This window comes from Vidua macroura, chromosome 10, assembly GCF_024509145.1.
Source record: "Vidua macroura isolate BioBank_ID:100142 chromosome 10, ASM2450914v1, whole genome shotgun sequence".
Taxonomy (NCBI): Eukaryota; Metazoa; Chordata; class Aves; order Passeriformes; family Viduidae; genus Vidua; species Vidua macroura.
In genome coordinates, this window is record NC_071580.1 from 7,082,519 (window position 1) to 7,110,100 (window position 27,582).

At 40.0% G+C, this 27,582-nt stretch overlaps 2 protein-coding genes across 6 annotated transcripts in view; one reads left to right on the top strand and one right to left on the bottom strand.

The window, feature by feature from the left end:
* USP13 (ubiquitin specific peptidase 13) overlaps positions 1 to 5,844 on the top strand; it is a 50,510-nt gene extending 44,666 nt beyond the window's left edge. For both annotated transcript variants that reach the window (XM_053986698.1, XM_053986699.1), the window contains 2 exons: positions 1,231 to 1,315; positions 1,835 to 5,844. In XM_053986698.1, the coding sequence (XP_053842673.1) occupies positions 1,231 to 1,315; positions 1,835 to 1,928 (179 nt within the window). In that variant the 3' untranslated portion in view covers positions 1,929 to 5,844. The remainder of the gene's footprint in view (positions 1 to 1,230; positions 1,316 to 1,834) is intronic.
* Positions 5,845 to 8,036: 2,192 nt separating this feature from the next.
* The window catches only part of PEX5L (peroxisomal biogenesis factor 5 like), a 105,034-nt gene continuing 85,488 nt past the window's right edge, over positions 8,037 to 27,582 (bottom strand). For all 4 annotated transcript variants that reach the window (XM_053986497.1, XM_053986496.1, XM_053986495.1 and 1 more), the window contains 8 exons: positions 26,666 to 26,761; positions 20,094 to 20,210; positions 19,025 to 19,168; positions 18,073 to 18,143; positions 17,106 to 17,303; positions 15,602 to 15,767; positions 15,060 to 15,217; positions 8,037 to 14,442 (listed from right to left, as the gene is read on the bottom strand). In XM_053986497.1, coding sequence (XP_053842472.1) covers positions 14,238 to 14,442; positions 15,060 to 15,217; positions 15,602 to 15,767; positions 17,106 to 17,303; positions 18,073 to 18,143; positions 19,025 to 19,168; positions 20,094 to 20,210; positions 26,666 to 26,761 — 1,155 coding nt within the window. In that variant the 3' untranslated portion in view covers positions 8,037 to 14,237. The remainder of the gene's footprint in view (positions 14,443 to 15,059; positions 15,218 to 15,601; positions 15,768 to 17,105; positions 17,304 to 18,072; positions 18,144 to 19,024; positions 19,169 to 20,093; positions 20,211 to 26,665; positions 26,762 to 27,582) is intronic.

The following is a 27,582-nucleotide window of genomic DNA, read 5'->3' on the forward strand; positions in this document are numbered from 1 at the left end:
AGCCTAAAGACAGCACTACTGCTACAGACCACCTGAGTTTCTGTCCTCCTGTGCTCTGCTGGGCAATTTGATAATCCCTTAAACCAAGTTCCTTGTTCACAATAGCACAGGTATAGTTGGTGTCCTGCATGTTTTGTTTTCTTTTGGTTGAGATTCTCTGTCATACTGCTGCTAAACAAACCACAAGATGGGGCTAATGCACAGCAGGCAAAGTTGAGAAGAGCCTCCTGGAGGTGTCACAATGCAAGAGTGCAAAAGCTCAGAGGTGGTGCTAAGGATGTCACAGAAAGTTTTTTGAAGGGTCTTTAGTGATGAATTCTATTAACTGTAGTATGTTCTAAACTTCTACTTCTGATCTTGAATGTAAAGGTCTAGGGGAAAAAAAATTACCAGACAATTTGAGTCTTGTGTCTGTGGTTGCTACTGTTATATTAACATTATAAATATAAACCTTAAGTCTTTTGGAGAGATGGGAAACATTGATTATGGCTAAGTTTAAAAAAAAATCCAAACTTGGAATAATTATTTTTTGTGATACTTAGCCTTTATAGATGGAGACCCTTTACCGAAAACAAACATGATTCTGTGAAATAGCTCCAGAAAGCCCTCTCCAGCAAAATCCAGGCCCATGTCCTTATGCCATACCCTGAAAGAAGGTACCCTTTTAGTTTTAGTGGTAATTCAGGTGAATGGCATGAATGGGTAGGGATCAAGAACCAGTGCTGAGCTCTCCAGACACTTTAAGCATAGAAATTGTCCTTGTGTTAAAGGAAGAGCTTTCTTTCCTGTCATCTCATCTATGGGCTGCTGAAATACAAACTTCTGTGTTTTTTGATTTCTAGGAGATAAACGTATTTATAGGAGACATATAGGAGACGTATAGACATAGCTAATTTGTGTGCAGAATGAACTCCCGGTTTGGCACTTTCCGTGCTGCTCTCTGTGAACTGGGAATGAATCTGCTGGTTTTTTTCCTAGTAGGGGCTGTGATCACAGCCCTGCTGTATGTGCACAGGTCTCTGTGGGTTTGATTTGGATTGGTTTGATGTTTGACAGTGAATCTGAGCCACTAGTTAAGTTTGGGAACATGCTGCAGTGTTAACAGAAACTGAGTTTGGGGATGCACAATCTGTGTTGGGAGTGCTTAGCTGGAAAGAACATTTCCCCTGGAGTCATCTTGCAGTGGTAGCTGTGAAAGACTTAGGGTGCCATTTATATTTCTTAAAACAGGGTATGAGCTGTTCGGGTTCATCAGCCATATGGGAACATCCACAATGAGTGGCCACTACGTTTGTCACCTCAGAAAGGAAGGAAGGTGAGTGCAGCTGGGAGAGACAAATATTTGATTTGAAGCATCTGTACAGAGCAGGGCAGACAACACAGGCTGTTACCATCTGTAGGTTTCCCACCAAAAAATGAAAATTGTCACAGATGCGATGAGTCAGTTCTGATCCCACTGAAGTGTGTGGTGAAGTGTACCATTGGCTCTCCTGTCCTTGCCATTCCAAATCTCTATTCAGTTTGGGGCATTGGTTCTGTATCTGGCTGAGTTTCTGAGCTCTTTCCAACTTCCTTTTGTTGCCATTATTTGACATTGGGAAATCCCTGATTTTCCCTCATTTGAGCTCTAACTACACATGCCTCTGCACATCCCTCCTCCTTTTCAATTCCTGACTCTGGCAGCTGGTTTGGCTGTTTCTCTGATCCTTTGTTCTCATTGCAGTGCCTAATTTTAGATTTTAAACTCTTTGAGGTTTGGGTCTGAGAAGTCCCTTGATAAACCTGTGGTGATTTTTATATTCATGGAATGTAATCAATCTTGTTTTCCTTTCAGATGGGTGATCTACAACGACCTTAGAGTCTGTGCCTCAGAACGACCTCCCAAAGACCTGGGCTACATTTATTTTTACCACAGGATACCAAGTTAGGCCTCAAATCTATCACCTGGCCTTAAGAAGCCATAAGCCTTTTTAACCTGCCCAAAAAAAGCATACAATAAAAATCTAAAACCAACAAAAGACCCCTTAACCCTTGGACTGCCAAAAAGCAAAGGAAACCATGGGATGTTTATAGTGTATTTAAAAACAATCATTTGATGCCGCCTTAAGTGTTAGACAGAAGATTTCTATTAGGTGCTGTATAGGACATTGTTTTAAATTTATACACCTTACAGGCCATGTGGATTTCTGGTGGAGTTTGCAGCTAGTGTGTGGAGAATATGGAAGCTTCAGTGTTGAGCAAAAGCGGTTCAGCCCAGCTCCTGCCTGTCCTGTCCATGCATCCTTTGAAGACCATAAACAAATATTTGTGTCTTTGGTGACTGGGAGCCTGTGTTTTCATCCAGAGTCCAGATCATGTAGAGAAATCATTTGCAGGGAGGGGGTTTGTGGCTGTTCTTCAAAGCAGAATGTCCTTTTTCAGAGATTATTTTCAGTGCAGTGAGAAAAGTCAGCTGAAGTTGTATCTGTTGGAATTCAGTGGTGCAGTATCTTCATTTGACTTTTCCAGGCTAAAGCCTAAGAGACTAATGGAGACAGGAGCACTCTCCTGTCGGTGCCCTCTACATTTTTTGCCAAAGAGAAATTTTATTTTTGCAGACATCGGTTTCTTCATCTTCACTTGAATGTTCATTTTGTAGGTTCTACCAACAGATTCAGGATTACAGATGGCTAAAAGCAGCAGACTTTCTGACTATGAACTTAAATGCACACCCTCAGGAAAGGCAAAGATGTTATTTAAACTTTGTTTTGTAATGGAGGAGGTAAAGAGGAGTTTAATGTCCCATTATATTTATGTCAGGGAAATTTGTATCTAGACCACTCATATTCCATCTGAAATCAACTCCCTGACAAAGTACTTGCAGTGCAATCCTGCTTTCTGCTAAAGATTACTTAAATATTGACTTTCATATCTCAGTGGGGGAAATTGCTTAGTAAGTTTTCTGATTTATTGATTTACTCCTCTCTTCCTCTGTTAAAATTCAAACTAAAACAACAACAACCAACAAGAAAAAAAACCACAATAAAAACCCCCTTGAATTGATATTTTTATTTTCTTTAAACTTGCAAATGCACCAATAATCTGATCTCTTCAACAGACACCTTCTAAAAGGGATTTGATATCTCTAGCAGGGATGATGGGGTGGGTAGGCAGGGGCTGGCCTATCCTGTCTTTTTTTTTTTTTTTTTTTTAGTGTTATTTAAGTGTTTTTCACAGGTGAGAATACATATGTGGGATTTAAAGTTATATTTGAAAACACTCATTCTAGAGAAATTACAATGGTGAGTGCAAAACCTTTCATGATTCCAAAAAAAGAACAAACCCGAAGGTTCACAGTGTTGGACACTGCTTAGAGGCTGTTGTTGGATTTGCCTTGTACAATGTTACCAAGCCCTCAAAATAAATTGCAGCAGTCAAAAAAAATTTTTTTTTTGCAGAGTGCAGGAGAGCCAGAGAGGTGTCATTGCATTTTCTCTGCAGTTAGTGCCTGCAAGTTTTAATAGCAAAATTCAGGCAGCTACACACTACAGAGGAGTACCAAATTTAAACATCTGTTTATGAGAAGGGAATTTTAGTTTTTGCATTGTCTGGGGAAAAATAATTCTCCGTCTGCTCATAAAGCCTCACACAGAGCCAAAAAATGCTGTTGGTATTTTAATCAGGTTTTGATCTTAAAAGATTGTGAGAGAAACTCCAGTGCAATAATTTTGTAGAGTGTAAAGGTGTCTAATTTCTGGGAGAGCTCCCTGCACTTAGAGCTCTTTTGGACACATTAGTGCAGTGTCCTGGCACATCAATGAGTGGCCCCTGTGAGATTCAGCTGCCTTGTGCTTATTGAGCCACCAGTTCTGGATGAAATAAAAGCTGCCAGTAATTTCTTTGCTTCTTCCAGATTTTGGATATTTGAGGACTTCACCAGAAAGTGACAGGTTTGAAAACGGGATCAGCAAATTATGCAGTGATACATCTTCTATTTAAAGTGAAAGAGCAAAATTTCTGTATATCTGTGTGTTTCTTCATTCTGGCAGTAGAAAAAGAGAAAAGGCCTTTTCCCCCCACTTCCTTTAATTTTTAATTCTTTTTTTTTTTAAATTCCCATGTATATTCAAAAGAAGTTCAACACAACAGCTTCCCTCTTGCCTCATGAACTTAAAGGGCTATTTAGAAACCACCAAGATCTGGTGATTGCTGCCTTTTTATTTAGAAATGTTGGGTAAATAAAGGCCAGTTGAGTAACTCCCATGTCCATTTCCCAGCTGGAAGCATGGCTGGTCTTTGTAGGATCAAGGATGGAGCTGGAATCTTGCGAACTAATGTGGTGCATCCCAGAGCTGTGATGGCTGTGGAGCTGCCTGGTCTTAGGAGGCACACTTGGAGGGTGACAAACTGGAAATGATGGTTGGAAGGGGAGGGCCCTTGGCTGGATGTGGTAAGTGAATTGGAGCAGCTCAGGTCCTGGAGTTCTTTTCAGTTCATCACTTTTGTGTTTTGCCTGCCCACACCAAAGTTAGTCAGGAGTGCAGGGAGCAGTTTAGGGGAAAGGATTGCAGGTTTTCTAAAATTTAGCAGTTAAAAATATGTTAGAAGTTCTTCAGTCAGGTGCTTGAGGAATTACTTTATTCTCTCCAAAAACAGTGGCCTCCTTCCTTTTTTCAAGTGTCTGGTTAAGTTGTCTCCCTTTTGTGATGGGTTTTGTGTGAAGAACATCATGAACCTGGAGGAGCAGGATGTAAACTCCTCAGCCTAATGAGGGGGAGAGGAGTTTTGGTAGGTTTTGGGTTTTTTAAACTCCAGCATTGCAGAAGCCCCACTCAAACAGGCTGAACTGAAGAGATGACTGATCTGCCAGGCTGTGCCTGCTGCAATCTGAATGTGCTGAATGGTGCCAGGGCACAGCCTGGGCACACTCCCTGTGTCTGGGTGCTGGAGGAGCTGCTGGGGCTCCCTGAGCTGGGAGCTTCTTGACAAAAAAGAATGGAGGAAGAAAAATCACTGTGAGCTGTTTGAGACAATCTGACCTGAGAATCACGTCAAGCCAGGACCTGGCAGTAAATAATGCTCTTATTTCTCAGACTTATTTTTACTTTTTTGTATGATACATTTAGGTTAGGAGATAGGAAGGAAGAAAAACTCAATAAGTTTTCCTTGATTTCTTCTTCTCCTCTCACTCCTAGCAGCATGCTGGATCCGTAGACTCCTCATTCTGAGTCACAATCTCCTGTCTCCAAAACACATGTAGACACAAACTCCTATTTAAACTTCCTAGCTAAAATATAATTAGGACAAAAATTGATTTATTCAGACCTGTAGTTTTAAAATAAGTGTAGATGTTTCTGAACTCCCAATCACTTATAACTCTACTGGGTTCAGTGCCATTACCTCTGACTGACTTTGGTGTAAGTGAAACCAACATCAGCCCAGTTCTTTGATTCAGACAGCCTCCACCAGGTCACAGAACACATTCAGAAGGTGGATGCATCCAGAGCTCATTTAGAAACCTCTCCAACTGATTCCTTTTGTTCTCCATCCTGGCATCAGCAATTTTTATCCTCTGCTGTTCTCATGCATTGGAAGTCTATGCAAAATATGTAACTGGATATTTTATTGTTTTCCCTGTCGCCCTTCCTACCCTAATGGCTGAGATTGGTGTCTGATTTCTACTCAGTCGTCAGTGGTTTTACTGTTGTATCCTGGAAGTGTCTGTCCTGGTTTACTTTGCACCATTCAGACTTGTTTGCTTGAAGCACTGTTAACTTTCTGGAGAGTTTTTGTCTGAGATGAGAAAGGCTGTGAATGACGTTGTTGCAACCGTTTTAAATTAAAAAGAAATATTCTCACATCTGGTGACTGTGTGGATTCTTGCTTCTTTATTCCTGTCTGAACTGAAGAGGAATAGACACAATGTGTTTTGATGCTGCCTCTCATTCTTTGTGTTCACATTTGGTGTTTTACTTAAAAAGACCCTGCATAGGGAACTGAGAGGTTTGTGATAGTCTTGATTTCTTGTGACTCCTGGCATTTCTGTGGATTAAAAAAAAAATAAAAGTAAAATCCCCAAGCTCTGAGTGGATATACAACATGTCAAAAAATAGAAAACAGGTTTTGAGTTATATTGGTTTGTTTGCTTTTAACTATTAGGCCTGTTGATGTTCTTTGATCATAAGAGTTGGCAATGCTTGTGTGGAATCGTGCTGTCATTTCACTCCAAATTTCTGCTTTATCATGGTCTGGAATTCCTCATACTCAGAAATTTCTTCTGCTGCTCAGTAAAGGAGAAGTCTGTTTTTCTCATGTGTAAGGACTTTACATAGAAATGTGACTTTTGGGACTCTGGTAGATGCAATAGGCTGAAAAAGAGGACTGAAGGGGTGACAACTTTTTATAGGATCATGGGACCAGCAGCTGGAGGAGAGGTAAGAGGTGAATCTGCTGGGCTCAGTGACACTTCTTGACATAGAAGTGGAGGACATGTGCCATGTTGAGTGGTAAGAAATGTAGAGATGGTTCAGCTTCTGAAGCCTAAACTTAATGATCTGTTTTGGTTTCTCTTCTCTCACAGATGTCCTTTGTGACCATGGCAACTCAAGCCACGCTGTTCACACCCTTTGTGGCAACTGGAAGAGGTGGGAGAGTGGCTCCCTGTAGAAGCTAACCAACTCTGTTCAGAATTTCCAGGAATTTCCTGTATAGGATTTGTGCCTGCTAGCTTTTGCAGACTGTTTGTGGGAGGCAGGATTGGATAACTGACAAGTTCCCACCCTCTGCTCCCCCTCACTGATGTGGGAAGTTGCACTTTTGTGTCCCTCAGGTGTACCACAAGCCTAACCCAAATAAGGGCAGCACTGACAGCCGTGGTGGAAGACAAATGCTATAAAATTACTGAAAACAGTTACTGCGTGACTGACAGCTGTTTGGAGTGGGTGATTATGTTTTCAGATGTATTTACCAGTGATTTTTGAGCAGTTTTGTATGTGGCTTTGGTATGATGCTTTTCTCCCACTGTCTTTGGCTTTAGGACAGCAGTGCTGTGTTTCTGATCTGGAGCACATAAACAAAGGATTTTCCTGCTTTTTTTTTTTGCTGCTTTGTCAGTGCATTTGAGCAAAAAGAACTAAACAAGCTTTAATCTCCCAGCAAAACACCAGTGTCAAGAGCCCACAGTTAACTTTGTCCTAACCTAAGGGTTAGTGTGATTTTTGTGTCTGTTCCCTTTTGTTCCCTGGTGGAAGTTTCTGGTCAAAGCCGTAGGTTTTAGCCAGTTGTTTTTTCTGACAGAGCTTTCCTTCTGCAGGCAAACCATAGCTGTGTGTTCTGTTTGTTTTTCTGGAGCAGCCCCCATGTCCATGGAGAGAGTCCTGCTTTTCCCATGGCCCTGTGCTGTCACTGTCACAGCCCCTCGTTGGCTGTCAGCTTTTCTGTCCACAGCAGCACACAGGAATTTGTCCCTCATGTCTGTGCTTATGTTGGTGTCTCACAGCAAAAGCACAGAGCAGGAATGGCATCATCCTTGTCAGCACTTTCACCTCATCCCGTGGAGGACAGAACTGGAAAATGCTGAGAGCCAACTCCTCCAGTGGTATGTGGGAAATTGCTTGAGTAGTGATTTCAGTCACTGCATGTTGGCTTTGCTTTTCATAAAGGTTGGTTTGTGATATTATTACTTCTGTTTTAATTATTGCACGGTCTTCAGGAAAAATTCTTGTCTACTTTTTTCCCATTTTCCTCATATGGGCTGTATGTGTAGAACCCTTTGGGCCAGGCCTCAGCTGGTATAAATTCCAGCTGTAAGTATAATTGATCAGCATGTCGAAATAAAAACAATTCTAAAAATAACTCTGCCAAACAATGAATTTAGGGAAAGTGAGAACAAAAGCATCTTCTGGACTTAATTTTTAAGCAGAGAAGCAAGTTCACTTGGTAAACAATAGGATAGAATACCTCATTGAAAAAATCCTTTCAGTTGGAGACTTAGATCCCTCCTTCCAGTTTAAGTAATTGAAGTCAAGACCCTTTCAAGTTGAAAAGAGATTTTGAAATATTTGAAGCCACAGACAAAGTTTATTTTTAAAACATATTTAAAAATTGCACAGTTATAAATACAATTAATAAATACAATTTAATATGTGGAAAAGAACCCAAGGAAGGCATGCTTCCATTACAGTACAAAAATACTACATTAAGTGTGGTGCTCTGCAAATAGTCATCTATGACCTTAATAAATTTAACACATCCAGTATGCACATCATTCTTTTTTGAGGAAATAGATTATTTTAAACAGCAGTGCAGGGAAACACCAAATTAAAGCATCAGTAAACTATAGGTCTGTGTTTAATATTATACACAGCTGATAATGCACTAAGCATACAGAGGCAGAGTTACCTGTAGTAAGAAACTGACCTTGTACCCCGTATGTTCTTACATTCAGATTCTGAATCTGGGTCAGTGTGAGCCTTTGCAAGGGAATGTAAACATTCAGGTGTGGGGCTGAGCTCCCACCTGGGCAGTGCTGCCCAGCCCTGCCCTGCACTTCCCCAGGGGCACCAGGAGTTCAGGGAGCACTGCAAGGGTGTGCAGCCACAGGGCTCTTCAGATGGCCCAGGTGAAAGTATCTGCCAACCCTGGAATCACTTCTTTCCTCTATGTTGGCTTAAAAATAAAGCCAAAAGAACTGATGCAAGATTGTAAAGGTTTTCAAACAGTTTACAGCATATAGAAGAAGCCACACAGAATGCCTCTCAAAACTATATAGTTTTATTTTACTCTAGATATGTTATATTCTGATATATAAAATATATTTATAAATTTTTTTTATTTTTCTGAATTTACAATAGCTTACTGATATTAAAAAGGCTATTTAAATTAAAGGTTCAGCCAATGTTGATGGCATTCTGGAAATGCAGAAGGGGAAAAAAGATCAAAGCACATCAAGTCTTGACCATGCAAGCTTGCTCAGTGGGCTGTCACATATTGCAAGCATTTGTAAAGTTACAGCATATTTTAGGAAAATTTAGATTCCTTCTGTCTCTTTACCTTGCCTAATGCCTGTTACTTCGTGGGCTGAGGCTCTGAAACTTCCCATGGATTCTCTGACATGCCTGTTTTTCATTTTTCCTACGTTTGTTCAAAGTGTCAGTGATCTCTTCATGCATGGCACTCCTGTTCTCTGATTTACTTCACCAGTCCAAAAATCAGTAGAACCATAATGAAGGAATCTGATTCTAGCCTAGGTAAGGTTTGAACAGTAGATAAAACTGTATTGCATATCCACCATTTCTTTTTCACAACGTGCAGTGCATTTTGTCTTACCATTTTTGTGAATACTTGGTATAATATTAACATTTATTACATAGATTCACTGTACAGACTGCTAAGCTGACAACACTGGTGACCAGAAATCACATTTTTTTCAACTGTGCAGGTAATTCATGCGAAAATAACTAATGTCTCATTTTGCAGATGCATGTTTGGGCAAAAGAGATCTACAACCAATTTATGCTCTGCTCCATTTCTCGCTGGCTCCAACAGACAATGATTTAGGCCTCGGGCTTTGGCTCTGCCAGTAAGGACAGCAGTTGTTATTTCTGCCATGGAGGCCCGTGCTCTGTGGATATTCCTAGGATACCTGGCTGTTCTGGGGTTGAGACTAGAGATGAAAATCCAAACAACCCAGCTTCACTGTGAAATTTAGCTTTTTAATTCTTGAGAGGGTCCTGCTCTCAGGACTAAAAAACAGGACTAAAACATGTCTGCAAAAGCTGTTATACAGATGTCTGTTATTGATTAAACACCTGGAGCAAACATGAAACCCACAACACAAAGTGAATTCTAAGGATGGGATTTTAAATGGGCTCTGCGTTTGGTGTAGCTTGTTCCAGATAATATTAGCAACTCAGATTTGATTCTGGCAGGTGCAAGGGACTTGTAAAATGTTCCACAGATGATATGAATCAATAGTTTAAGAATACCCTAGGAGTGAGCCTTCTGCATGCATTCTCTAAACACGTGCTCAGGTAGCATTGCTGCATGCTTGGGGTTAATATTGCATAGTGGTTACTGGTTAATGCAGTTGCATGCAATATTGTCACATGAGGTTTTGTGGCATTTGAACCTCTCCCTTGATATTTTTACAAGTGCTTTGATGTATCAGATCATAAGAAAACACCACTAGACACAGGCATGTTTATGTGTGTGCCTAAAAGTCAAATTGGTTCTTCAAGCTGACATAAACCAGTCTGTGGCCACAAGGCTCCTGTGATCATTCCAGTTTAAAGACGTCAGCCAGAAATGAGCCTTTTGCCTTCATGGCAAAGCCTCACTCCCTCAACAGTGCCTGTGATTCCAGTGCCTGTTCAGCACGTGCAGTGGTACCAGAGCCAGCCCTCTCCTGGAATGCCTGCACGTGAACTGGTCATGCAAAGTGCTGAGCACTCTTGTGCAGACTCCAGGCTTGCAGAGTTCAGCAGCTTGATGGATCAGGCTTCTAGGTCATAACTATTCCTAAAGCTTTGCAGAGGACAAGGACAGTCCCAAGCTGGGGTTAGGAAAACGTGTTTTTTTTTTTTTTTAAATTGCATGAAATATAAAATAGAAAAACAAAATATTCAAAAACTTGGAATCAGTTGCCTGGCAGTGATAAATCACCTCTGGAAAAGAGAGGAGTAACAAGAAAGGGAAACAGGAGTGGGACATGGTGATACACCATTGCAGCACTCTAATTGGGCCTCACCTCACAGATGCCCTACAGCATCCTGACATGTCTGAGTCTCTCCTTTGCTGAAATCAGTAGTTTCTGTGTGAAACTGCTTCCCTAGACCTGAGCAATCTCGTGTTTGTGTTACCTTCCTGCCCAGGGGAGTGGTGACCTGGCCCCTGCAGTGTGAGGCAGTGATTGCCCCCTGCTCCCAGGTAGTGCCAGGAATGCTGTTTCCCATCTTCCTTCCTTGCACACCTGGGCAAGTCAGGGATGGCAGGAGGCTTTGACTTGGTCGAGCTCCCAGGGAGTGCTGAGAACAGGACCCAGATTTGCTGTCTCTCACTCTCAGGCTCAATCTGCTACTGTTCAGCACCCGCCTTATTTATCCCACCTCATGCTTGGTTAGAAGCACAAGTAGATGAATTTTCTATTCAGGTTGTTAATATGCTGCAGCCTCCTCACATGTTTCCTCTTGCTGTTTCAGAAAGATACAAACTTGTCCTGATTATTTAAGGAACGCCAGGAGGAGGTCAGCTCAAAGCTGTATCTAATCCTGTCTGCTGCACTGGCAGTGCTTGGCAGAGGGGGCTAAAGGAGGATGATAAAGCCCAGGATCCTAAGGAAGTGCCCAGAAGTCCCAAGAGTTGCTGGGCCTGACCTGTCAGAGTGAGGTGAGCTCAGTCTCCAGCCACTCCCCCACACTGAGCAGTCCAGAACTGTGTGAGATGTGCTACTGTCCCCTGTCACCTGCCCTGCTTTAGCCTCTGTCAGTGGCATGTGGTTGACTGGCCATAGGCTAGCTACAACAGGAGAGAGCAGCTGGGATCATCTCCAAGGCTGTGCACCTCTCTGGACAGGCTTTGTAGCCCAGGTCCTGTACAGCAGAGCTGAGATGGGCCAGGGGCTGAGCCTGCCCTGGCGAGCTGTCTCAAGGTTACACACACAGCTCGTGCCAGTCCCATGGGTGTGGACATTTGTCAGCAGATAAATGTCGTTTTGAGCAGTGCATCCCAGGATAAACAAATAGCTACCTACTTAGTCTGTTCTTTTTGGAGAGGCTTGGACTTGCATAAGGTTTTCCTAATGATTTCTGTGTTACTCATCCACAGGCTGGAGGAGATGTTTAGTGAACTGCCACGAGAATCAAATACCCCTTGTCATTCTGACTCTGAGAAATACTTTTTTATTGTTGTTGTTAATTTCAAAGATATAAAAATAAAGTCCCTGAACAGCTAATTCCTCTGCGTAAGCACTGATTATCCTACACCACAGCACAAAGGGTATCCTAGAAGAACTTGTGTGATGGCAGGGCATCAAGCAAAACCTAAGCACATATGCCTTTGCTTTACAGCCTCTTCTCAAAGCTGCCTCCCTTCTCTCTTATCACTTCCCAGATTCAACTGCACTGCACCTTCTGCTCTGCCTTATCAATAAAGAGCTGTCATCACACATCGCTGTCAAAGCAAAGGAGCAAACTGTTGTCAGCAGATATGCATACAGCAGCCCACTTAGCCAAAGTGACATTCCCAGGCAGTCCCATCCTCAGAGAAAGCTGCAGGAATCAGTTATGAAACACCTGATAGATAAACAGGAATATATGTGTAAACAAGGAATTAATACAGCACTCTTAAAAATTTTTGGTAGCTGTTTCATCATCTCTACTCAGTGGGAGAGAGTGAGGGGTAAGCCTTTTAGTTTTCTAATGACAATTATTTTTATTTAACAACCTATAGATTGTGATTAAATGCAGTGATTATACTGTCTTACATGGAATTTTCCTTTAAGTGGGGGCTCAAAATAACAGACAGCTGCAAGAAACTTTAGGTTTGTACTGGTGAAACTGTCCAACTCCCACAGAGCATCTTTCTCTGTGTTCTGTGCAGTTGGATTTCTTTTTTTATCCCTCTGAGCTGGATTTTTCTTCTAGTGTTGTTTATAGGAAATGTGCTATTTGTCCCACTTTAACACATTCCAGCAGCTACTCTGCAAATTGAATTCCTGACCACAGATCAACACATCTAATAACACTTTTTATCTTTTGCTATTCAGAAAAATTATTTAAAATATCAGCAACTGAAAATCACCTCCTAAAAATTTCTCTTCCTTCTTTGATTGACACATTCACCCTAAATGTGCTTGATTGTAGCTGAATCAATCCATTCATCAGGGATGCCCCAACCCTGCTCCTCATTCATCCAGCCAGGGAAAATGAAGGTAGTGTGTTTATACACACATTTGTAAGCAGCTACACTTACTGGTGTTATCTGAGGGTTTTCTCTGTTATCATGGAGGTCGTGGAGACTTTGGCTGCTGTTTGCCATAACAGCAGGATCAAGCCTTGGTCTTAATCCTACAAGCACTGTATAGACCAATTTCTTCAGGGAAAGTTTTCCCTTGAGCATTGTCTGCAGGCAGTAACTCCTACGAATAATTTTCTTCATTTGCAATGAAGATCTGTAGCTTGTTACATTCTGAAATGACATCATTTTCATACAACACGTATGTGCATGCACATGCATGTATATGTGTAGTACCTGGTGGATGCATATAATAATCTTTCTAGTTGTTAATGCAGTTTATACTGTATTTGCATTTTTAAACAAGAGAATATTAAAAACCCTCTCATTACATTTCAGGAAATTATATTTGGTCCTCTCTGCCAACAAGGCCATCTGTACATTCCATTGTTGGTGGCTAAAATAAAAGCATAGCACTATTTTACAAAAAGAAATATTAAAGTGCATAAGTACACAAAAAGGTGCAGACCCTGCCATGAGCTCCTTCAGACCGTCCCAGATCAAGGACAGCTGGTTTGAATGGTAACAATTCCAGTGCAAATTGCCTCTTCTGCTGGCAACACCTGGCTTCCCCAAATGTACCTGGCCTCATCCCATAGCCCTCCATGGACTATGTTCCTCTTGACATTGCACATGGCTTATGAGCCTGCAGAACTGGGCCCAAATTAATCCAGGTACCTTTGGAAGCAAAAAATTGATTGCCAGCTAAAAAATACATTCAAAACAAAACACATCCCTTTCACATGCATCTATTTTCAGAGCTGTGTTAAAAATGGACCTTGGGAAGATTTTTCATCAAAGAAACCAAAGGATAGGGAATCCCCACTGTGGGGCAAAGTGGTGTCAGCATAGTGCAATGAGCTACTAAGCAGGTTCCTTGGATGCACTGCTTGCCATTCTAAGGTGCAATAACCATTATCTAGGTTTCTTCTTAAGATACTTCTCTTTTTACAGCTGTATGTATATAGACAGATATAGCTTGCATGGGATGAAGATTCTTCAGAAATTGCTATTTCATGTAGTACAGGGCTTTGTCCAATTAGCCACAGCTCATTTCAACCCTTTGAGTTTGAATTTATTTACATTACTTTTGTGCTTTTGAACTTTCCCTTTATGAATAATGTCTGAAGGAATTCCCCTACTGATCTACAGTCATGATCTTTTGGAAAATGTGGACATTTGGGGATGAGTAATAAAAAAGTTCTCTGTTTCCTAATACAATTTAATCAATTTCTGAATCCTTTTTATTACGGCTCTAGATTAAAAGCTCTTAAGAGAATGTCTAGATCACCCACATTGGCAGCTTGAAATAGTTCTGGCTGGTCCATCATAGACAGAGCAATCCGAAGTGCTGCCCAAATATTGCCTGATAGAGCAGGGTGGGGAACGTGCTGTTGATTCCTGCTTTTCCTTTGCAAACTGAGAGCAGTGAGGAAGTTGCTGACAGCCTCTCTGTAGGAAAGAAGAAAATAAAAAAGAAACAAGCAATATAATTTGCTTAACAACTACAGGCAAACTTTCTAAAGTTCCATGCCAGGCTTAAATACACTATTTTACAATGCAAAATAATAAAACGTGTTGTTCTTGCTTGATTTTCATCAAGCAGGAGGGCTTGGGGGTAACACAAAACTCAGTCTACCCACACATTTGGGGGTACTGTCTTCACTGCAGCAAAACTCCCCTTCATCTTCCCTGTCTCAACCTGACAGCTGGGACCCTGGAATATCACCTTCATTCCTGAAGAACCTTTTTGATGCCATGAACTACTTGAAGCAGTTTGACTCAAATTTCCCCTTTAAAAGACAGGCTCTTACAATTTCTTTTACAGAGACTCTTAAGAGCAAGACTGTTTTAAGTGCAAGAACAATCCCACTGATTATAATAGCACTTGCACTTAGAGCTACAAAACTGCTTTTTAGTTCTTTGTAAAAAGTTATGACAACACTTTACAATAGCTGAGATTATGTAGCTATGTTCTGATAACCTTTTTCTTAGATACCTCCAGCTTGAAAACTAATCTTCACCTGGCAGTTGTGATGCCTCTTTGTTTACACATCTTTCATACTCACCTGTATGCCCCTAGGTTGATGCAGCTTATCCCCAGGTTGTATCTGGAGCGGATGAAGCCAGGCTGTATTTCCAGAGCTCGTGTGTAAGCCTCCACAGCTTCTTCACTGCGGTCCCCGTTTGCCAAAGTGGCCCCAAGGCGGTTCCATAACGTATAGTCCTGGTGAGAAAATGAGTTTTCTACTCTAGGTGTCGAAAACCAGACATAATGTCTCATTTTTGCTTGCAAAGGAAAGAGGACTGCAGAAAATAGTAGTGTTGTATCTCAATTGACAAGGATTGTGAGGTTCTGCCTCGTGATCAAAGGCAATTTTTGTATTTAATACCATTAGTCAGCACACAGGTAGGAATTGGACATGCATACATCTGCTTCTAAACAGAAGAATTATGATGTTAATTACGTCTTGTAATTAACATTTCTATTTTGGGTCTTAAAATTTTAATGGCAGAAGTGGCATGTCATTAATAATAGCCCGATCCAGACAGGAAAAAGGAAATGGCCTGTAAAGCTAAATGTTAAAAAATGGAAAAGTTTAAAATGTACCTCTGGTCGAACAGTTAAAGCAGCACTAAATGCATCTATTGCTCTGTTGAATTCTCCATTCAGGTGAAAAAGAACCCCAAGTCCTGTCTGCAGGTCAGGGTCTATCATATCACCATTCTGGTGAGCAGCCTCCAGGTACAAATCCTTTACTTCTTCAAGTAATGAGCTAGACAAGGGAGAAAAATAACTTAAAGATCATACAGTTATTTACAAATATTTCAATGTTGATTGCATAGCCTGAAATTAAAATCTTTGTACTGGATTTATCAGAAGGGCTATATTCCTAAAATTTGTGAATGAGCTTCTTCATTGTGGCAAAGGTTTATTTCAGGGTGCTGTTGTAAACTCATGTCTGAAATAAATAAAAAGTTCATCTATGAAATGAGGTCAAAGTACAGCCATGAACCCAAGTGGAATGACATGAAGGTTTATTAAAACTATTCAATTTAGATGCGTTTCTCAGAGATAAAACAGCTCTTTACTTGCAAAAATAGTAGTATTTTTAAGAGGAATAGGTAAGGGACCAGCCAAGACCCTTGAAGAATGTTCCCAAAACATAAGACTTCTGTGCCCACTGTAACTTCTTAAAATCTTTGCACTGACAGCACCAGATGTCAGCAGGATGAAGCCAAAGTAGAATAACACACTTAGCAATTAAGCAGAACCTGCATATTTTATTTTTGCTCACATGAAATTATCTTGTCAACCCAGGACTTGTAAGTGATGAGGGTAAAACATAAGGCCTGTCTTCAAAATGACAAGCAGTGAGATAGCCTGAGTGGTTTGGTTCTCTAAATCATGTTTATGCCTTTAATGACTTTCTTCTGCATCTCACAGTCCAGAGGTACTTGTTTATTGTCCTCATGAAATCATAATGAAGGGCTGCCAAATCATGATTTTTTTGTTATTTAAGATGGCCAAGATAAATCAAATTTGTATTGTCTCTTGGTTAGAACCACAACAGCTTTTAAACAAGCAGGTGCCACCTCCCAGTATTCTTAGACAACTCATGTTGCACTGCAAAATGGCTCATTCCTGGATTCTGCTGGGCTGGGACATGGGAAAACAGCAGGGACAGTGCACAGCAGGAAAAACACACACACTTAGAGCTGGATAAAGGCTTAGTATGGATGTGGAAGCAGCTGAAGGATGAGGGTGCAGGATGTGGGAATAGAAAGGCAGGAGACAGGGATGGAGGAAAGTCATGGGAGTTGAGGAGATACATCCTTTTTAAGCTGTGGTTTTTTTTTGTTTTTTTTTTTTGCTTTTTTGCCTTTTTTTTTTTTTTTTTTTTTTTTTTAACTTCCAGGGATGGCATAAAAGATAAAGCCTTCAGTCATTAAATCAAATGTTCTCTGTTGGCTTCCCTCTCCTGCTATTAGAGACATGTTCTTCCCTCATAGAGAACAGGCTGGACTTGTACAGAGCACAGGGGCACAGCAGGCACCACCAGTTCTAGGGCTGTCATTAGTATTTCCACTGTGAGGATTTCCAGTGCATTTACCTTTCATCTGCTGTCTTAGACATCCTCCTGGTAAGTGCTGGGGACCCTTTTTTGCTTCTCACGATGTACTTGTATTTTGGATTTTGCTTTATCCAGTTTCTCAGGGACTGATAGGCTTCTTGTTGGTGGCCAGTGTTGGTATAACTCACAGCCAGGGCCATCAGAGCTTTCAGGTTGTTTGGCTGCAGTTCCAAGCACCTGGGCAGTAAATAAAAAATATATTGAGATATTTCTGCAGCCAAGCACAATGCTTGAATTGTTCCAAAGTAATCCATGTGAAGAAAAACACAATCATCACCGCTGCTCTTTTGAAAACTGGGGATGAGCAAGCTCCTAAATCAGGCAACCCCTTGGATTTCAATCCAGGTAAGCTAATAAGAGACATATAAACAAGTTTGAGTATCCTTAGGTGAAATAACTTCATGGTTATCAGTGCTGATGTAACTGAATATTGCTTCAAATGGAAACATAAAAACCCATTACAGAAAGATAATAGTAATAATAATGCTTGTATTTTGGAGCTACATTTTATGCATAAGAATTCTGTGATCTTCACATCTCCATCAACCTAAAGCTGTTGGCAGTTTAGCATTCAGCAGCTGAAGGGAGCTCACTCCAATTAAGAAAACCTCTTCATTAAAGGACAGACTACAGAAAATATGCCAAGTGGCTGGAATGTAAAAAAGGCACTTCATTTGCATCATGCCTAACTCATATTTATTAGGCAATGTAACTTTTCTTTTGTGCATGTACGTAAATTACTCCATGAAATATTTCACTTAATAAAACAGAAATATTAATCACTAGTCATCCCTCTGAAGTCACTGGGAGTTTCTATATCTGTGTCAATGCTCTTCTCTGCTAAATAAATGCTTCTCATTCCAAGGTAGGAATGGCATTAAATATCCCCAGGTCTCCATTACCCAGCACTCATCAGACCCCAGATTTAGGACTGATCTCCCTCTACCTTTGGAGGGCCACGATGGCTGCCTGCTCATTTTCATTTTCTGCCTGTGTTATACCCAGGAACTGCCAGGCCTGCAAAAATAATAATCATTTAGTTTGTTACATATATCCAACTGCAAACAGAGTTACAACAATGCCACTGTTAAACACAGGGGTGAGGAAAAGCAGCAGATATGTCCAGCACTAACCACAGATTTTTCTACAGTGTGCACACCAACAGCCCAAATCAATGCAGTTCTGAATATCTTTGAGCCTAATAAATGTTTATAGGCAATGAATGCATGGGTATTCTGTCAGTGTATAACCACATGCTGATTTCTTAAATTTGAGTTACTGCACATTTTAAATTTTGCTACAATTTTATGGACAATAGAGAAGAACAATTATTTAATTGTATATTATATATAGGGGGTTATTATATATATATATATATATAATATGTATATTATATATTAGGGGTTTCTAGGGAGCTTGGGATTCTCCAATTTTTTGAAGTAATTTAATTTAATGTAGGAGGAGATTTGAAGAGCCCTAGATACAGCATAAATATTTTTAATATTTCACAAAAAACAGACTTGAAATATAAACTAGTTGAAAACAGCAACATGGAAGAAATTTCTTTCTAAATTTCTAGACTTTAAAAAATTTTTCAACAGACGTTAAATCAAAAATATTCATCTTTTTGATAGCAGTGTTTATGAGACAGTTTGAAAATACCAGGGTATGAAGGGAAGGTTTGAAATACTCCAAACAACAATATTTCAGAACCACATTCTGATCCTGTGAAGAACTCATTGTTATCTGTTTAAAGGCACACACTAATTCATAACCCTTAGAATCCAAAGTTTCAGTCAGTCATTCCTGGCGGAGGTTTGAGCCCAGAAATCGTTCCCTCATTCCATGCTGCAGGGAGTTCCCTTTTGCTTTGCCAGGAAAGGCACAGCAGTGAATACCTCAGCATCGTTGGGCTCTTGGAGAATTGCAGCCTCCAGGTATAAGATTGTAACAGGCAGGTCACCTTCTTTCATTTTTTTCAGTCCTTCCTCAAAAGCACCAGGCCAGTCTTTGAAGGGATTGTCAGTGTGGAAATAATAACCCTGGAGCAGAGAGATAATGGACCCGTGATGAATGACAAGTTGCAGGGAATGACAAGTCTAAAAATGCAATGACTCACTGTTTTCCAAATGGGTGTAAACAGCCTTTGCTCTGTGGAAATGGCACGAGCTCCCCCCGTGGAATTTCACTGACAAAAAGTGTAAAAAGTCACATCATTGGGCATTTCTGTTTCTGCTCTCTGTATTTTTACTTTAGCTCTGGAGTTATACCTACTGGTGCTTGTGCTGGGCTCTCCATCAAAGGTCATGTCAACAACTCACAGTGCCCGGGTAGGAGCAGGGCTGAAGCTCTGAGCCCAGGACATCCCATGTGGTGGTGAAGAACACACACCAAGCAGCTGACTCCCTGCAGCGCTCACAACCTCACAGCTGCTCAGTTAAAATCCTGAAATCCTCAGTTAACCTTCCAGATACTCAGTGCTGCAAGCACCTGAGTTTATTTTAGTATTCCTTTAAGTTTTGCCTTTTTCTCTTGTCACTGCAGTGTAAAGGGTGTGTGGTAATATCAGCTACATAATAGAAATCAAATTAAATACAGAGTGGAAGGAATGAAGAAAAGAGATGGAATCACCATAATTTCTATCCTCAACAGTGTTTGAATGTGCCAGCCCAGGTATTTTTATTTGGTGCTTTTCCTTAAGTGCTTCTCTTCAAAAGTGCTCATAAATCCAGCAGTTGCTTTGTGATCCTTTCAGCTGAATTTAGGCTGTGTGCAAGGCGAAACCTATTCTCCCTGCGGCAAGGTCTTCTAAATCGGCCCCACCCACAGGCAGTTAAAGAGGACGAGCTCTCTGGGGTAAAATTAAAATTCCATGTCCAAAGAGTTTCCTTGGGCTCCTTGGAAGCGCTGAGGCTCATCTCAAAGCTGCACAGGGGGGATGTACTGCAATAAAAAAACTGGTGTTACCTTCTCAATGGTTGAGATGGTGACTTGCCCTGGTGCTTCCTGGTTCTCTGAAATCCAGTTTCTGCGAGCCATTTCTTCCCATTCTGCTTGCATTTTATCCCAAAACTCTGTGTCAGACTAGAAGAAAAGGATGGAAAGAGAAAATGAACAACAAAACTTTAAAATAAAGGGTTAAAAAAAAAAAACAAACAAAAAAACAAACAAACAAACAAACAAAAAAACCCAAAAAAAACCCCAAAAAACAAACTTTTGAATTTCTTTGTACCAGTGGTCTGAGTGTCAATTTTGCTGAGCAGTATAAGTTCTATTAATAATCACACGGACTGAAATACTACAGCTTCTGTTAGCAATTCCATATAATTAAATCTCATCTCTTATATTGGAATGCATTTTGTCAGTAGAAAAGTCTTTATCTCAGAGGCAGCGTATGTCCTGTTTGAAGCAGGATTTGCAGCAGCTTACACTGCATTTTATTGATGCTAATAGCAAATTGTTACATAAAATTTGAAGGCAATCAATGCTGCAAGTCCCTGGACAAAGAAAAGAAAGAAAAAAAAAAAAAGAAAAATCAACTAAGTGCATATGCAAAAGAATAACAATAGACAAAACAGTTTGAAAGAGAGCAAGCATTGCTAACTTTGGTATATTCTGCATAATTTTCAGCTATGAGAAAGAGAAATGCCAAGCTTAGACAGAGGGTGTTTGTGCAAGGGATGTAATACAAATTGGGCTTTTTGACATAGTGCAGAAATCTTAATACTGCATTGTATACTCTGCTGGTGAGAGGAATCTACAAGAGATTATAGAATCATACAGTAAGATTAATATTCAGTTGAAAGATGAGGGGAAAATGCACATACAAGGGAAAGAGAAATTATGAAAAACAGATGAGATTTAGGATGATGAATGAGATTAGCAACGACCAGAAGGAGGGGACAACTGTGGCTACTAGAAAATGATGCCAAGAAACAGAAATAGAATTATAGAAGAGGAGAAGCCAAATTAAAGTGCTACTTTTTCAGCCTCCACACACTAGTCATGGGACTCTGCAAAGGAGATCCATAGCAGGGTATTTGCAGAGCACTACGAGTCTTTCCAAAATTCTCCAGTTCCTACAAGGACATGGCCAGTGTTTCAGTGAGCTGACAGCACTAAGGGGCACAGTTTCTCACTTGTTTATATCAAAGACAACAGCACAAATAAATCTATTGAGATTTACACAGAACCATTTGAGAGTGAGCTGCTAATCAAAATTAATTGAAGGTTTTATGAACTGGTCCAGATAGTTTTGTGTGAGTCTTCGTTATAAGGCTGACAACTTTGGTGCAGCTCCACAGCCAGGCATGACTGGAAAAATAGAGCTTAGACTGTGATTGTATGGCTTGCTGCAACCCTGCTTAGGTGCTGGGAAAAGGAAAGCATGCTGTCCCCGATTCAGGAAGAAATTTGGGATTGTATGAACACAGTCTTCAGTACAGGATTGTCTGAATCATGCAATTACTGGATCTTTGAAGGTATCTGCTATGTTCCTCCGTGGAAAAGGAAATAAACTGGAACCATTCACTCTTGGAGAGGAGATTTCACTCCAGGTAGCAGCAGTGAACTGCCCCTGACCACTCTGCTACATCACTTCTGAATTTGCTCTCATTCCAGACTTGAAGAAAATACTTTCATATAAAGAGTTGTGAGCTTGTACTGAAATGTTCATTTAGGGTCTGAAAATGCTAGGACAATGAATCAGATCACTCCCTCTTTAACTCTTAGCAGCCATAACCAGAGGCAATTGAACCCCCCAAAAGATCCTGTTCAACAGATGCCTCCATCAACTGCTTCTCATTCAGCACAAATCTGCCCAGCACTGAAATAAAAATTATGTGATCATGTTTTATGTGAGCAGTAATTTTGAGATTCAGCATGAGGTAAAAATGTGGAAATTTCCCTTTCTTTCAGATTAAAATTAATAAAACTACTGAAAATTAATTAGTAATGGCCCTATTTAGCCAGATTATTTTATAGAAATAATCATATATATGTATGATATTTATATTAGAGTTTTTGCTTGCATGCTTGCATTTCCCCCACAAAAATTCCTTATGAATCAATGATATGGAAACATTAAATCATATTTCTGCAGATAGTAAGCAAGTGGCTTTAGGTCTTAAATTCAAATTCTGCTGTTTAATTATATATTTATAATTCTCAAAGAAGTTCACTGTGTTTACACTGTGCACTCAAGTAGCCACCCTGAATGTCCATTTAAAGAGCCAAAGGAAGGGGGAAAATGCAGTAAGACCAGCTTTGCTGTAATCTCTTTTAGCTCATCCTACACTTGTTGGACACAGGACTCAGAGTAATTTTTCAGTGATAAGGGGAGGTTTGGGCCAGGCTGCAGAATTCTGAGGATGTTCAGCACGAGGGGTTTCTGACACTGCTACAGCAAAGCTGCCCTGAGCACCTGGACCAGGCTCTGACCCAGTGCTGAGCTACCAATGTCAACAGCAGAGCAGTCCAGTGTCCTTGAGGAAGAGAATTATAAATATTACACACATTTGGATATTGTAAATATTATTAATATTCAATAATATTGAAGGCCTAAGTCTATTTCAGCTGCCATGAGTAGCAATTTTTTCATTGACTGCAGTGGCAGGAGGGTTAAATTAATATTGAGCCTTTCTGAAAACCTGGCTTTGGATAAGGCTTCTAGGTCTAATTTTAGCTCTATTTGCTACACCACCAGTGCCAATTAACCTCATTTCAATGTTTTGGCCACATTAAGGCTGGTGAAGTACTTTGGATAAACCAAAAGTTTTCAGCCCAGTTGAACACATTTAACACATTCTCAGATCATCTGCAGCAGTTAAGAGGAATGACAACCAGGAAAAATGTTCGTACCATCTGACTTCTTCCAAGCAGAAAATTCTGCATTTTGTCAAAGAGGCTATTTTTACTCTTAGTATTTAAAGATATGCTGAAGCAGTTAAACAAATGGGAGGCAAAATATTCCCAGGCTCTTTATTTCCTATGATCCAACGAAAGGGGGCAGGGGAAGTATTTATAAATTTACCTATTGTCATAACTTCTAGAATTTTGCCTATCCTGTATTGCCAAAAGTTAATTTGAAACATTCTTCATTGACCAATGCATAAGAAAGATTCTGTCATTGTTCTCTGAATCACTGCATTACCATACTCTTTGATGTGAAAAAACACAGTAAATTAAACTTGTGTGCTTAGCTAGGTAAGATTTCCTTGGCTGATATCTTCTTGAAACAAAATCTGAACATTTTACTGAAGCTTAGTGATGAAAAATGTTTATCAAGGCAAAGATTCCCACTGTGTTTTGAGAATATCAAATAAAATGTATCTGAATGACTCAAGTTCCTGGTTCCTAATTTAACATGGTTTGGCCAGTCTTAGGCCCAGCCAAAAAATGTCTAAATAGTGAGACAGGAACATTGTAGGTACAGAGAAGATCCAAGCAGTACTCATGGGAACCACAAAGCTGATGGTCCTGGAATACTTTTTCCTAGGCTAGAACAAATTAATCCCATCTTTTTCCTCCTATTGTCACATAATTTAGCTGTAATGTGCTCTGATGCTTCAAAGCAGAACATTATACAGCAGATGGTTCATGTGACATTGTGTTGTAAATAAAATGATGCTGGGAAGGACAGCTCAAAATTTCTTATGCATAAGCTCACAAAACAGTGTGGCATCTGCAGTTTAATCAGAGAAATGTGGAACAAGAAAATAACAAAACAGCTTTCTTTCCATCTCTGAGACTTCTCAGTTAGAAGTGTTTGCACCTTCTTGCTTTTATTTTTATTTATTTTAACTCATCACCAGTAGGATGGTGGTTGATAAAACAATTGTTTTAATGGAATATAAGTACAAGATGGATCTCAATCCCCATCCTGGCATTTTTTAAAAATTCAAATGTACAAATTTTTGCTGAAATAGAGCTAATTATCAGAAAGATTGTGTTAAAACATAGTTCTTATAGCACTTGGAAAATATTGAGGCAAAAAATCATGAGGCAAAAATCAAATTCAGTTTCCAGAATAACAGAAAAGGTAGCAAGGTCTGCAAGCATCCAAACACTGCAAGGGAATCTGGACCCTCTCTAGTAAAAAAGCTATTTTACTCACCACTTTATTCTTAAAAGATTCCCCAATGGCATAGACATCTTTAAACCTTCTTAAGAAAGAATTACCTCACAAATCTTCATTAATCTCAAAGTTTGACATCTTAAAACCATTCCCAAAGCGCTGAGGTGAATACTGGGTGGAGGATAAAGTTTGGTGTCTTCATTTACTGAATTGTTAATTAATTCCTTTCGAACTAGGCCACCAAGAACCTGAGACTTACTTCCTTTTCTTGATCAGTTTTCTGGCTAATCTTTCCACTTGGAGCTTTCCCAAAATCAAAGAATATTACAGAAACATCCAAAGCCTAAAAGATGAATTTTTGACCTGTATCTATTCTCTGCTTAAGAAAGCACTAATCTTTCTGAGATGGGCTCCAATTTATTTCAATCACTCCAGCTTTCTTACTACTTCATTTTAGCTAGGATGAAAATTCAGCTCTTTTCATATGCAAATGGAAATAACTGCTCTGTAAGGTCTTGAAGAATCCTTTCCTTTACATTTTAACTACCTGGCCCAAGGTTCTATTTTAAGCAGAAAGAATAACTTAAGGCTGGCAGCTACAGCTGGGGAAACATTTAATTTGATTCTTTTTAACAGCCATTTCAGAGAGTATTTTCAAGTATTTTAACAACCTGTCTCTGTTGCCTCAGAAAGACCTTTTAATCTGTAGGGTTTTGGGGGATTTTTAACAATATATTCTCCTCCTTACCTTACTCTGCACAGTAATTCACTAATGTCTTGTAATCTGTTGTTGGACTCAACTCATTTTTCTTTCTGCTGAGTGTCTGGAAACTCCCCATCACACAAGTTTCTGGCAGTTGCAGGAGTTCTGACATCATTTGCTTAACCACCAGCACTGAGATGTTCAGCATGAGAGTCCCTGTGCTGCCTGCCCAGGTCACAGCACAGCACATTCCACCCTGAGGATCAGCCTGCCCTGCAAGTAGGAACATCTAAGGCGTTTCAAGCAGTGGCAATTTGAAAGCAAGTTCCCTCCTTTCCTGCCAGGAGCAAATGTGTGTGATGTGTGACACCAGAAATATCTCCTGTGCCTCAGCAGAAGTTGTTTATGAAAGAATTTATTTGATCTGGAAAGAAAAAATGTCTTCGGTGCTTGGTTTGTGAAAGAGCTAATTTACTGATTTTGTCCATTTTAGCCTTGTATGCTGAGACCAGATTTTTCTGTGTGTGTGCAATAAAATCCCAAGAAACCCTACGTCTTACCATAGCATATAATGAAAAAACCCTACAAATCAGATTAATTACTTCAACAAAAGATTCTCATTCTAGCTAGAAGCCAGTATCAGACTTAGGCATAGTTGTGTTTCTCATCAGCCAATATTAATCTAGAATAGTTCAACTGTCAACACTGGAATTAGACTGGCATATAACTTGAGTTAGAAGAGTATTAAAATACATGACTAAAATTTAACCTAAACTCAAACATTCCTAAAGTGTTCTGGATGGCTTGGAGACTAATGAGCCTGCAGTGCTAAAAATGCTAAAAATAACCAGTTTTGAGGAACTAGTTTCACAGCTTCATCCTCTGCACCCTAAGAACTCATTTCAGTGGCTGTTACATAATTTAGCCTGAAATTCTGTCCTTGCTGGGATGGAGCTGTCTTGGCTCTTTGTGCTGATGGGATTTTGAAGGGTTGCCCATAGAACCCCTGAGAAGATAATGAAGATAATGATGCTCCAGACCAATGCTTATATCTAATTTTTTTGTGGAGTTCTGCTAAAAAACCTGTGTTCTACTTCATGTGTATAGACAGGGTTAATTTGGACTAGTGGTATAGGACAACACTCAAGAGATGCTTTAGATGTTGGAAATGTGGAAGTCAGTGAAAAAACCCCAGAAGTGCAATAGGAGAACTATCCAAAGACTTCTGTCTTTTCAAACCAGATAGATTTACCAGGAAACAAGAATACTCCTGTGCTAAGCATTCTGCCACTGGTTGTAAAAATGTGAAAATGGTGCATGGTTGGTGCCTCTGTACAGCTCTGCTTTACAGCAGGTAATTGTGCTGTTCATCAGTGGTTCTGAGCTCTGGTTGCACAGGGGAGACTTGGTTTGTGCCTGGGTGTAAAGAACCGATGGCACAAAATTGCTGGGGAGAAATGTTTCCCTCTTTTACTTGTGGTTTGGAGTTAGCTACATTTATGGGGCATTTACCCATTTGCTCTAGCAATAAAAATCCAGCTTAAAAACTTGGTTCTCTCTAATTTTTTTTTATAGCTAAGTGTTTTGGATTTCCTGTTTTTAAAGAGACAAGCTGATATTTTAAATTAATAGCTCCATGAATTGCACATTTTCTCTGTTTTAAATAATCCAATTCCAACTCTCTCCTCTGCTTGTGCTGCAAGATAAAAAAGAAATCTGTAGAACATCAGCTGAAAATGAAAACAGAAAATGAAATAATACCTCAACAGCTGCCTTTGCTCTTTCAAATTCCTCCTCCAAGGAGTGATTTCTGGAGAGAAGAGGTGTTCCCCAACGCTGCTCCTTACTTGACCGTGCCTAAAAAATAAAAGAATAAATCAGAAAGGGATGATAGACCCTCTGTCACACTTCTGAGTTATTTCTTTAATTGTCTAGAGCCCCAAATGGCCTTTTTCTTGGGAAAAACTACTTGTTTCCATGCATGAATTCCTCTGAACTCTCTTACGCTGTAGCAGAGACCACTTCTCATGGGAAGTAGAGTAATTTATCTTTTTCAGATTTTTCTTTTCACTCAAGATGTGTGAAAGATACATACAAGAAAAGGCAGTGCAAGGCTTGGACTACAAAAGGAGAGAGCTGACTATATTGTATAAGACTTTTACCCTCCTTGTTCCTCCTGCATTATGACTGTGGCAGTGATTTCCACTGACTACGAGCCAGGAAGAAAATATATATTTTTTTTCCCCTGCACATTTTGTGGTTTTCTTTCAGGTTTTCTTTTGGGTTCACATTGGAGAGCCAGGTTTGCCCTGGATACCACTGGAAGGGCAAAGCCTTTTAACAATCAGCATCTCTCTTATGTACCATACTATTGGTCAATCCCACGGGAAGCACATAATAACTTTTTCCCTGTTCATTTTCTAAAAACAATGGGAGTTTTTTTTTTATAAAAAGCACTGTACAAAACCAAACAATATTTAAGGACGGCAGAAAAAGCACAAAGTGGCCTAATCTTGCTAAACAAGGCTCTGACTGCTAATCCCTTCCCCAGTGTTTGTCAAGAGGTTAAACTCATTAGCAACTTGTGTGCCCGTGCTTCCAATTGCATTAATTTCCCTGATTGTATTTCTGATGACTGCACTTGTAATATTAAATTTCTGTGAACCTCACTGCTGAAA